This window comes from Prosopis cineraria, unplaced genomic scaffold (assembly GCF_029017545.1).
Source record: "Prosopis cineraria cultivar Desert tree isolate PC_DT_omini unplaced genomic scaffold, ASM2901754v1 PC2, whole genome shotgun sequence".
Lineage (NCBI taxonomy): Eukaryota > Viridiplantae > Streptophyta > Magnoliopsida > Fabales > Fabaceae > Prosopis > Prosopis cineraria.
The window spans coordinates 21628681-21641879 of record NW_026555333.1 but is presented as its reverse complement, the minus strand read 5'-3'; the positions used below and the strand labels follow the sequence as shown (position 1 = coordinate 21641879).

The window sequence follows — 13199 nt, the reverse complement described above, 5'->3', positions numbered from 1 at the left end:
TTAATTTTATTTTTTTTATAAATTTAATTTTATGACTCATTATATATTGTGTATGTTTCTTTTCCCATTATTAAGAGAAATAAAGTTGAAAAATTTTTCATTCTAAAACACATTTAATAAATTAATTATCATTTTTTAGTTTCAGAAAAAATATTGAAAAAAGTATGCGTGCGTGTGTGTGTGTGTGTGTGTGTGTGTGTGTGTGTGACAGAGAGTGACTTAATTGTTCGTTCCTTGATGATTCCACAGCAAAAAAGTAACGAATATGCAAGTTAGATAATTTCGCTCTCGACCTCTCGTAAAATCATAGTCCATAGGGGAAGTGGGATATAGATGTGCGGTAGCCCACTTAGAATGTGCCCAATTTTGCGCGTTTGCTTGCATCACGACGGGAAGACTAAGCAAGCTGCGACACGTGGGCTAATGACAGATTGGGTGCAGCACGATGTGGGGCCCGCTTAAGCTGTCGTCCGCACATTGGTCGGTCCCACCTGCAGTATCATATTAGTGTTTCATTGAATTCCATCAATGAATGGCTTCGCTTCTGGTACAAGCTGTGAGCCGCGTTCTAATTCATTGACCTATTCCCCTCGATCCGTCACCTTCTCGTTTACTTCTTATTCATTCTTTTCTTTTTAATATTTTTTATACATTAAAAAAACTGTTACATAAATAAATTTATTAAAAAATTCAGTAAGACTCTAATTTTATCTGTATTAATAATTATATGAAACCTCACTAGCAATTTACGATATCTCTGTTAAAAGTAAAGGTTAAAATAAAAAATCATTCGATATTTTTACATAATACCTTATAATTTGGATCAAAATAATAATCTAGAAAGCACCTTATATTAAAGAATTGGAGAAAGTAATGAACATGCATTATGCTGAATTCGACTTTTTTTACTACAAGTTCAATCCTTTTTTTTCAAATTTAAAAGGAAATTCAATTATATGGGATGATTTTTTTGTTTTTTTAAGACGAAACTATTAGGTGAACTAGTTTTTAGCCCATGCCATGCATGGGACATTGAGCGACTAAAAAAATAAATAAAAAAAATGTTTTTTTATTAACAAATAATTTTCCCTAGCAAATCATAAAAAATAAAAAAATTATATTATCAATTAATTTGTGTGCATGCCATGTCAGATTCTAGCTAATTAGGAAAAATTTAATGAAATTTAATGTAATTATACAAATTTATTTTCATTAACTTATATTTCAAAAGGCAAAACAACAATTAAAAAAAGAATAAAGGCAACAGAAAAAAGTGACCCAAGCCTTAAACTCAAGATGAATTGCACCGCCATAAAATTTACATTAGTGTCAATGAACTCACAACACACTCAATTAACAAAAGATTAGCTTAGATATTTTTTCACTATAGTTCTATGGTGAATATAGATGAGATATACAAGAAAGGAAGAAAGATTGAATTAATTAAGTCCTAATTCGGTCTTTTTTATAAGACCATGTTAATTTTTCAAAATTACATTTAATCAAATTAAAGATTTTTTTTTTAATCAAACTACCAAGTAGTCAGTTTTTATGTGGAACCCTAACTAATTTTGGGTCAAGTCTGAAAAGAAGTTGCATATTCAAGATTTAAAATTGAGACTACTGGTTAAACTAAAATAGCCCCTATCACCCGAGTTATGTTAGTAATTAAATCTATTATTGAATTAAAAAAGATAATCAGATAAGGACAATTTTAAAAATTACATAAATTTTTCATTAAATCATATAAAGGGCCTTGTATTAATCACTTATGTTAGGGTTTAATAAACAAGAACAAAGGAGTATAAACTAAATTCTTATCAACGAAATTAACTTTCATGCTTGAACGATAAATTAATAAGCTAATTGTAATTTAGTCCAAAATATTCTTCGAAATAAAAATTGATTGAAAAATCAATAAATTAATAGTGCAAAACATGATGTAACTTATTCGTATAAAACATGGAGCCGCTCACTTCTCAAATGATAATAATAATTAACTAATTAAATGGTTGAATGTTATGGCGAGAAATTTTTGCCTGAACCCAGTGAAAAATGTCATCTATGCTCTGTTGGATAAAATTGTTCCACTTCAATGAAATAAAATCTTATGCGTTATTATTTTTAATAATTTTATTTTTGGGATAATGCTTCTTTTTAATTTTTTGCCTTTTCTTTTTTTATCATCATTAATGATATGATCAATTTATATTTATAATTATATAACTTGTTATGTTTTTATTGAAAAGAGCATCAATGATGCAGTACGCGGAATTTATATAAGAATTTTTCTACTATAGATCTTAGGCTTTTTTAATTTTCACATTAGTTTAACCAAGTTCTATTTTTTTTTTAGCTTAACAGTTGTAGTCAATTAATCCATCTTCACTTTATGTGTATGGAAGGGATAATAATTTACAAGCTCCCACCGAAAATAATTGGTCAAAAAAATCACACCTAAAAAATATTGATGGAATGGAAGCTAATACGAGTTGTGCGCCCCACTAGTTAAGGGTGTTTAAAACCGATCCAAACCGAAAGGACCGATCCAAACCAATCCAAACCGAAAGAAACCAATCAAAACTAAACAATAATCAAGTCTACTTTAGTTTTTATGACATAGAAACCGATTGGTTCGGTTCAAGTTCGGTTTTGAGTACTAGAAACCGAACCAAATCGAGTCAAACCTGATTAAAAAATACTATTTATTTATTTATAAAATATATAACCATTTATCTACAAGAAACATTTTCTTTTGACTTTTTTATAGTAATAAATAAATATTTTTAAAATATTTGAGTGAAAATGCATAATATTAAATAATTATAATAATCATGCTATAATCATCATTTAATTATTTACAACCTAAAAGCATTTTGTTTTGAATTTTGTATAATAAGTTTTTCATTATTTATTAAAATATAGATACATAGATAAACATTTTCAAAGGATTTGAATGGAAATGCATAATATTAAATAATTTTAATCTTAAAAACTTATATCAATTTTTATAATTAATTATTGTTATCACATTGAAATTTTATTATATTTTTATACCTCTATTTATGAAAAAAAAGGAGTCAAAAAGAATTAAATTTAATTTTAATACATAGTACCATTATGAAAATGGAAAAAAGGAAAAAAAAATTAAATAAGTGCATTAAAGCTTGATCCAAACCTTAACCAAACCGAACCAAATTAAAAATAAAATCGAACCAAACCGAACTTTTTAAAAACCGATCAGGTCTCAATTATCAGTAAACCGAATGGTTCGATTTGGTTTGGTTTTTGTCCAAAAACCAAACCAAATCGAACCTATGAACACCCCTACCACTAGCCTTTTTGGCGCACAATAAATAATATTAAAATATAAATTATGTTCACTCTATATAAATTATTTTACTTGGAATTGTAATATTACTTAATGCCAAGTTCTGATCTGGAATTCATATTGTAAAAATCTTGAACTCAATTTGGATAAAATATAAAGCACATACTTATAATTTTATTTATAAATTATTTTTAATTTATTTCACCAATACTAAAAAAACTTTAAATTTTATTATCTTGATCTAATAATTTAATAAATTTTTAATTTTTTCTATTAGATATACACGTTTTAAAAAATAAAATAATATAATATTTGATAATATTTCTAACATTTAATAAAGACAAAAGGGTGAAGATAAACATAATATTTATTGAAGAACCTTATAATTTAAAAAAATCAAAATAAATACTCTTTTTTCCTATAAATGTCACAAAAGGATTATTAGTTTTAGATAATTTTATTTCAATAGTTAGTATTTTTAAAAAATTAGAATTTTTAATAATTAAAAATATTGACACTTTTTTTTATAATCGAACTTATTAAAAGTCAAGACATACTTCTAAACTTAAATAATACTTACAAAGATATTTATAAATTACTTATTAATGAAATCTCTACATTGATAATGAAATTTAATTTCACAATCTTATAAATCATGACTCAAGTTCTTTACTACTACAACCATCAATTTTGTTGTAAACGTACGGAGTGCATGGAATTGCCTAGCTACGTGCACTCTTTCTTATTGGATTCTTTCCTTTGTGTTTCATTGCATTTGTCATTGACTCCTTCTTTTGGATCAATTCGTCATTCACCCTTGAGTAAAACAGAAGGTAACATTGAGTTATTGTCAGACGAATATATTTTATTTTTTTAAAAATATTTAACAAATAAGCTGTATTTTATTAGTTACTTTTAAATAACACCACTTGTTAAAATTTTTGTATACTTGTATTTTATATTGATTTATATATTAAGATAAATTATATAAACTTTTGGCTAGTTTTTATTAAAATTACATGAGCTGATGCACCCATTTTATTTTTTAAATTGATATAAAATAATTTAAATTTGACTGAAATTACATAGATCTTGATCAATTCTTACAAATCCGCACAAATCTATCTCTAAACATCTCTAACCAAAGGCCAAAGCTTAAGAATAAAATTGATTTCAACAAAGTTCAAAAGTCAAAGAGGTTTGCGTAATTTGTTTAATTTTTTTAAACTAAAATTTTGAGTTACTGAAAAATTATTGATTTTTCTAAATTTTATATTCTTTTGAAAATTTGACCGCTCAAATAAGAATTAAGTTTAGAAATTCTCTACCAACAAATAAAAAACAAATCTGAATGCATGCTGGATGTTTAGAGGTGTACCACACCACACCCGCGTAATTGATATTATTAATAATTAATAATAAAAATACCAGTTGGGATTATAATAATCATTATTGATCATTTAATATATTACAAAAAATAGGAATATGACTATTTATTATTTATTTATCAATTTTTTAAAAATATATGGATACTGGATGTTTTGGTTAATTTATATAGTTATTTGATTGTAAAAATTGCTATACATTGTTTTTATTTAGATAATTAAGACAGCGTCCAATTTAATTTCCACTTGACTGTCTGAGGCCGAGCCTCGGCTTCAAGCCGATTTGCCAACTTGTTCGCACTAATTTTATTATAATAATTAAAGTATTAGTTAATTAATTAATAAAAAATAAAAGCGCGTAATAAATGAACACTACTTCACTTTGTTCTGGTACAAAAATTTCAGTTAAAGTCTTTTTTCTAATTTCATCAATTAATTAATCATCGCATTAAAAATAGAAAACACATCTCATAATAACATTTAATATAAATGTGGGAAACCAGGAAAAGCCAGCCCGAAAAGGTTTGCTTTGTGTGTTGTGTGTTCACAGTGCCTCTCTCTCTCTCTCTCTCCCCCTCTCTCTCTCTGGCAAATCTCACGCAGAACCGGAGAACAACCCTCTTCTCAAGGCATTTATCCGGCAGAGCTCGCCGGAAGTTCAGCAACAAGGCAGCTGCAATGTGGAGTTCACGCGCTCTCTCTCCTCTGCTTACTCTGTTTATTCTTCACTCGGTGGCAGCTCTGGTCTCTGCTCAGGGATCTACAAGAACCTCCTGGAAGACACTAAGCGGTATGTGCGTTGTTTTTGCTTGGATTTTGGTACTGTTTTTCTTCCCGATCACCACGATGTTCTGGCTGTTTCTGCTTGAATGCGTGGGTAATGCACGAAGAGTAGGTGAGATTGAGCTCGCCGTGTGTTTGTGCTTGCTCATTTCCATTTACGGTTATCGGTTTAGGGGGAATGACAGGTTCTGAACTGAATAAGTATTACTTTCTTCTTGGTACTGTGATTGGTGGGGTTGATTAAGCAGTGTTGGGTGGAAATTTGTCTATACTTGGCTACCAAACAGAAGATCTTCGCATTTTTTGCTCGTGAACTTCGATGATTTTTGTTTGGGAAGGGAAATTTTGTGGGGATGAGTTGGAATTTTGCACATTTAACGAATTAAGCAGGCCTTTGTGTGGGCTGTCCTGTGCCACTAGCAAGAAGTTTTTATTGCGCAAAAAAAGGATTGATGTTTTTTCTGTTGAGTAGAAAAATCATATTCGGAACCTTGACCTGAAGAATAATGCTTTAGAGATGATTTAAAGATTTCCGCACTAAGTCAACTTTTTGATGTTGGTTTTACTGGGTTCAACTTTTGTCCGGTGTGATTACATATTTCGTGTAATGATAGAAATATGACGAGGGGAACAAAACTAAAAGTTTGGAAGTTCCTAACAGAAGTTCGTTATTTATAAATAGAAATTTCTTTCTGGGTAATTAATGGACTAATTTTATTTTGCAATTTCAATTTGTTGGGCTATTTAGTAAAAGTGGAGAGGCATTGACCTATCAAAGTCTGTTGTTATTTTCAGTTTTAGACACCATGAGGCATTGTGTTTACAAGCGTCTGTACTTATATGAATCATTATCTCTCTTTCCATGATTTAATTTTGCCTTCTTTTATTAAAGGATGAAGTGAAGCTCAATCATCCGTTTGTTTTGCAGGAGATGCACCGTTAGTCATAGCACGTGGGGGATTTTCAGGGATATTTCCTGATTCCAGCCTAGCTGCTTACAATTTGGCTCTAATAACCAGCGTACCAAATGTCATTTCATGGTGTGATGTGCAATTAACAAAAGACAGTGCTGGGATTTGTCTTCCAGATATCAAACTTGACAATGCTTCCGATATTTCTGGCGTTTTTCAAAATAAATCCACCACTTACTTAGTTAACGGTGTACCAACCCGTGGATATTTTTCAGTGGATTACACAATAAAGGATCTATCTCAAGTTGTTTGTAAGTTTAAACTTATCTTAAATGTACTGCTTAAGCTTTTTATAATTCTTATACGGAGGATGGAAGCAAAAGAATAAATTTAGGGAAGACTATTAGAGTTAGAATATCTAGGGTTCTTTGGCTTCAAAGCTAGGGAATAATTCTTTTATCTAGGAACTAATCAATCTCTTAGATACTTGACATTATCCATTATCTAAAACTGTCTTAATTTGTTTTTGATTCTACCATACGGGTATTTTGGAGTCAGTTTTCTAGTTATCCTGTAGTATAGAAATAGGACATCAGATTTGTGTGCAGGCCTAAATAGAATTCCTCATTATCAAATTCCAGAAACAATGATTTGTATTTGAGTGGAAGAAACTGAGGCAAAACACCTCCTAATTATCAATGCAAGCAGGCCTTTCTAAATTAAAGATTTGTAATCTAATAATCATATGAGCATTAGCATTAGACCATGTTTCAAAACACTGGGGATTTTTTCCTTTGTTGGAATTTCATCCTTTTGAAAGCTAAGTTATAGTTCCTGTCTCATTTAGTCAGTCCTCTATTTTCTTTGTTTTTTTTTTCAATTTAAAATAGGAAACTGGTTTTAAGCAAACCTTTGAAGTTTGAATTATTACTGGTTATCAAGGCAACCCACTCATGCAATTTTGGTGGAAGCATGAGTGTAATCCTTGTCTTGAATTACAATTATAAATGGCTATTGTTTCTAAGTTAATCCACTGTCAAGTTTCAATGGGGATGATATATTCTAAGACTAGATAGCAACTAAAGTTTTTGGGACCCTTATATCAGAGTCGTGTTCTTATTCTCTTCTCATTACAATTAAAGTGTGAGACTTGGTCCTTGACTTATTATTGTTACCACCAAGCCATGAGCCTTCCCCATCAAGGGTAATGTGCAATTGCTATATGGATGCCAAGGACAGTTAGAAGGTGAAATCTTGCTTACAGTAGTAAATAATCAAATGGCGACATGCAAGCTTGTTTTCCGCATTTTAATGAGAGAGTGTATCCTTTTCAATAAGTTGTTGACATACCATGTATAATTACTGGAAATATCTTGGTTTGACTAATCATTCATGATTAAACTTATGGCTTGACTGTTGCTTATGAGTTTTGCATCATTTTTATAAATGCTGATGCTTTGTTGTTACTTGTTACTGAACAGTGAGTCAGGGAGTCTACTCTCGAACTAACAAGTTTGACGGTAATGCATTTCCAATTTTTACTGTTGAGGAGTTCGTTAAACAAGTTGCCCCGCCAGTCTTGTGGTTGAACATTCAGGTAAATGGAAGGCACATTTCTATTGTCATTATTCTGTCGTTGTTTATTTCTAACCCAATTCTTGTTTTCTTTCATATATTGCAGCATGATATTTTCTACTCAAAACACAATTTGAGTATGAGAAATTTCGTACTTTCTGTTTCTAGAAAAGTAATCGTCAAGTATATCTCATCACCTGAGGTTGGTTTCCTGAGAGGTATAGCAGCACGCTTTAACCCAAACATAACTAAACTGATCTTCAGATTTATGGAACAAGATGACACAGAACCATCAACCAATCAGACTTATGGAACGCTTGGAAAAAATCTTACATTTATCAAGACATTTGCATCTGGAATTATGGTTCCCAAGATTTACATATGGCCTGTAGATGCTAGTTCTTATCTACAGCCACAGACAACTTTGGTCTTGGATGCTCACAAAGCAGGACTAGAAGTTTTTGCATCAGATTTTACTAATGACGTTCCAATTAGCTATAATTACAGTTATGATCCTCTTGCTGAGTACCTCCAGTTCATTGATAATGGTGACTTCTCTGTTGATGGTGTGCTGTCTGACTTTCCTATAACTCCATCTGAAGCTGTAGGTAAGTTCTGTTTTATTTTTGAGTTAGAATGGCCCCTTATTAATAAGAAGCATTTGCTCTCTCTCTTTTCTTTTATTTTCTTCTTTTTTTTTAAATCCTGTTGATGTTGGTTTTATACTTAATCATATATTTGTACAATGAAATGGTGTTTTTATGTGGTCAAAATGATCTTTCAAAAGAAATTTTCCTAATGTCTTGACCTTATGCTTGTAACAATGTAGCGTTGCATTGCATGTACGTCCCCTGCATAATGAACATTCTTTTCCCATCAATATTCAGTCAATATGGAGCATATAAAGATTTTGAATCCCAAAATTCTGCCATTGGATTTAGAAGTGAGTCAAATTAATCTCTAAAACACATTGAGTATTCGTGAAATTAAGGATTCCTTGGCAAGCTTGTTTGCTTTCCAAACTAGACTTTTTTTTTTTTTTTAAAAGTCAATTTTAGCATGCTCTAACATCTTGAAAAATTAAGTGTCTGGTATTATCAATATTCATATTCTATGTACTTGACCAATTGTAAACTTAGAATATGTGTTTGCATTTGTTCTTTGTATTTTTCTTTGCATTCAAGTATAGCAGAACTTTTGGTTGCTGATGTGAACGGGATTGCCTTGGATGTATCTGATTCTCTTAAATTGCAGGTTGCTTTGCTCACCTAAGTGCAAATGCTGCGAAAACAGGTGCTTCACTGTTTTCTTGTGCTTTATTGAAATATTTTCCAAATGCTTTCATTGTGTAATTTCTTTTGCAGTGTAGCTTGAGTTATTGTTGACTTTTTTCTGTCTTTTTTTTTTTTTTCAGTTAACATTTCGGTTATCTCAAAATATGGGGCAAGCGGAGACTATCCTCCCTGTACTGACATGGCATACAACAAGGCCATATCAGATGGTGTGGATGTTCTTGATTGTCCTGTTCAATTGTCACAAGATGGAGTACCATTTTGCCTAAGCTCCATAGATCTCATAGAGAGCTCAACAGTTGCTCAATCAAGTTTCAGCAGACTTGCCACATCTATTCCTGAGATCAAGTCTGGCAGTGGCATATTTTCATTCAGTTTGAAATCAGCTGACATTAGTACCTTGACCCGTAAGTCAAAAAGTTCCATGTTAGTTGTTCTTGTTTGGAGTCCGGTATTTATCTCCAGCTTTCCCTTACCCCAAAAAAAGAAAACAAAGAAGGAAGGAAAGTTCCTTTCCTTTACGTCATGGAGCCTCTCAGCAAATGGTTTATAATTCAAATAAGCTTAAACTATACAGTGTTAAGGATATGCACAGCATGGCAAATCATGTATCTTGCATAACTGGGAACATGACCTTGCTACTTAATCAGTTACATTAGTGGGTGATATATTGCATGAAATGATGTATATTTCTTTTTATCGTTTATAATGTACTATATCCATCTTGACATAAATTTCTGCCTTTTGCCATTCTAGGTTCTGTTACTGAAAAGATGCTTCTCATGAAATATATTTTTTTATTCATTTTTCTGTCTGATATATAAATTATACAAAAAAATTTGGCATTTGTGTGTTTATGTTCTCCATTTTTCCTGCAGCCTCAATATTGAATCCATATGCAAAATACACATTGTTCAGGAGTCCAAAATCTAAGAACGTTGGGAAGTTTATGAAATTATCAGATTTCTTGTCCTTGGCAAAAAATCAGACTTCTCTGTCTGGTGTCTTGATCACTGTTGAGGTGACTTCTGCCTTGCCTATGCTACTGCTGTTCATAATACATTTCATAAGTTATAAATGGTATAAGCATATAATCTGAATGTAATTGAAGAGTAATAATTCTTGCTACAGTTTGAAATGGAAGAAAATGGAAAATAGTTGATTTGTTTTCCATTTCTGATGATCACGGTTGTGTACAAGTTCAGACCCATTATTTTTATCACCTTTTGATTGATGTTACGTAATTGTTAATTGTGGTCAGATTTGTGCTATCTGAAATTGTGATGATGGAATTTTGAAATGATGACATTTCTAATATGTAATTACAATTTCATCGTTATTATTAATGCATTAATAAACTAAAGACTATAGAAAATTTAATAGTGAACTTTTTAAGTTTAGTTATTTTGTGATATTAGGCTCATTGACCCTGGGATTTCAAAATTTGGGGAGAAATATTCTTATATTTATCTAGTTGCAAGCAAAAATAGGAATTTGAAATTTGCATATATTTATTTTGTTTTTAAATAAATGTAATATTTCACTGTTTGGAGCTCTGCTTGCGCTTTGGTCTTGCAACGCCTTTTATTGAAGCCTACAAGATGCTACGTTATTAAAAGCCATATTCCTGTGAGTATTACTCATATTTCTTCTAAACGATTCTGCACCTGAATATATTTCAAAGAAAGAACTTGTGTGGCTTCTATTTAACAAGGGACTTTATTTTTCATGGTGATGAATAATTATTTTGTTCTTAACTCGCAAATAAAAGAAGTGAAAACAACAGATGCGCATGCACACGATGTTTTTCTTTTTTGTTTTCTTTTATTCTCTATTAATTGATATTGCTGTGTTTCACTATTATCAGCATGCAGCCTATCTTGCAGAGAAGGTAGGACTGAATGTGATTAATGCAGTCCTTACTGCTTTGAACAAAGCTGGTTATGACAAGTCAGGGGCACAAAAAGTTTTGATTCAGTCCTCTGATAGCTCTGTACTAAAAGAATTCAAGGGTAAACCCAATTACGAGCTTGTCTATAACATTGTTGAGAAGGTTGGTGATGCTGAAAATGCAGTTGTTGAAGAGATCAAGGGCTTTGCAGATTCTGTAGTTGTTGCAAAGTCATCTGTGTTCCCCGAGAACTCTGCCTTCCTGATTGGATCTACCAAAATTGTGCCAAAGCTGAAATCTTCTAACCTCTCTGTCTATGTAGATCATTTTGAAAATGAGTTTGTATCACAGGCCTGGGATTTCTTCTCTGATGCAACAGTGGAGATCAACTCATTTGTTCAGGGAGCTCCTATTGATGGTGTCATCACAGGCTTCCCAAAGACAGCTAATAGATACAGAAGTAAGTGCCATGGTTATGTGAATAGTTTTGTTTAAAGAAGTTTACATACAAAACTATTGACATGTACAAAAATTTGTCTCCAAATCCTAAAATTACTGGTATTGTTTGCGTTGCTTCTTTGATAGTCTATTTTTATGCGCTGTTTTTGTCATGCCCTTTTGCTGGCATGCTCTGCTTAGAATAGATGTGGACTTCATATGATATTTGGCGTTTTGGTTTGGTACACTGGTATTTCATATCACTTGATTTCTGGAACATCATGGAGTAAGATATCGATGACACAAGATGCTAAGATATCTAAGATATTCTTGTTTTCTTATTCAACGGAATTTTAGATATCGATGTTTAATTACAGATATTAGCCGTTGTTAGATCTTAAATTACCAAATATACAGTTTTAAAGAAGGGAAAAATTATTGGCCAAAAAAACAGACAAGGGAAAATTTTGTAATTTGAATTCAGCCCAAGATAATTCTGGGTGTCATCCTGTTGCGATGTGATGTGGTGTTAGATATCAAGATGTTATAAGCACATAATAGCCTACCCCAAATGTAGACATCAAATTTAATATAAAGTTTTGTGGTACGACCAAGATACTGACTGTTTTTCAGTTGGCTACCTTATTTTGTTTTTGTTTTTTTAATGGTATTATTAAGTTGATCCATTTCATTTGCTGATATGATTGTTCTCCATCCTACTGCAGGGAATCCTTGTTTGGTAGCTAAAACTACACCTGCTTACATGCAACCTGTTAAACCAGGTGATCTTATACAACTTGTTACCAAAGAATACCTGCCACCTGCTGCGGCTCCTCTCCCAGCCCTGACAGAATCTGAAGTGTCGGAAGCGCCTTTTCCTCCCATTTCAAATTCAAATACAACGGCCAACAGTCCTGCCCCTGCCTCTGGAACAGGAGCATCTCCGCCCGGCAGTGCACAGGCGAAGGTCAACATCTGCTTCTTTTTGTCCACTCTAGCTGTGCTTGTATCTTTCCTTCTGCTCCTTTGAGTCATAAGGTCTCTGAACAGCCTAAGAGAAAGCCCCAAGGGAAAGCAGAGAGAAAGAAAATGTCGTTCACACTTGTTTTGGTTCTGCATTGAGTAGCCTGAAGTTCTGCTTCAGACTGCATTAACATTCCAAGTCTCTTTCCTTCACATAAGTAAATTCTTTCCCGTGATTGTTGTAGCTAGGTCTGTTCATTGTTCATCCTACCTCTTGTGTATGAACACAATTTGTGTATTCTTTTTAGATGAGCTTTTTGTATCATTTGTTGTGAGATACTTTGTATTTATTTGTGTGTGAATCTGATGAGATAAACGTGTGAAATTTTTTATGGGAGAGTCCATTGGTTTATTGTGTCAATAGAAGCAGACATTTTCTAAAATCTAGAGAAGGCGGTTTCCTAGTAATCTTTGAATGAGCTTGCATTGTTAAATTCAATAGAAGTAATCCATTGGTTTACGCGAGACTTGGAAACCAGAAAATCTAGGGAAGGCAGTTTCTTAGTATTTTTTAAATGAACTTACATTGTTAGTCAGCTCAATCGTAAAATGGCTTTTCAAAGCAAAAAT

At 31.9% G+C, this 13199-nt stretch overlaps 1 protein-coding gene across 1 annotated transcript; it reads left to right on the top strand.

The window, feature by feature from the left end:
* Positions 1–5205: 5205 nt before the first annotated feature.
* Positions 5206–12961, top strand: LOC129302640 (glycerophosphodiester phosphodiesterase GDPDL4-like). Its single transcript, XM_054941552.1, has 9 exons — positions 5206–5506; positions 6428–6721; positions 7892–8007; positions 8092–8593; positions 9240–9278; positions 9400–9684; positions 10156–10298; positions 11145–11628; positions 12332–12961. The coding sequence occupies exons 1-9, from the start codon at positions 5206–5208 to the stop codon at positions 12634–12636; spliced, it is 2469 nt and encodes an 822-aa protein (XP_054797527.1). The 3' UTR covers positions 12637–12961.
* The last annotated feature ends 238 nt before the right edge of the window (positions 12962–13199 follow it).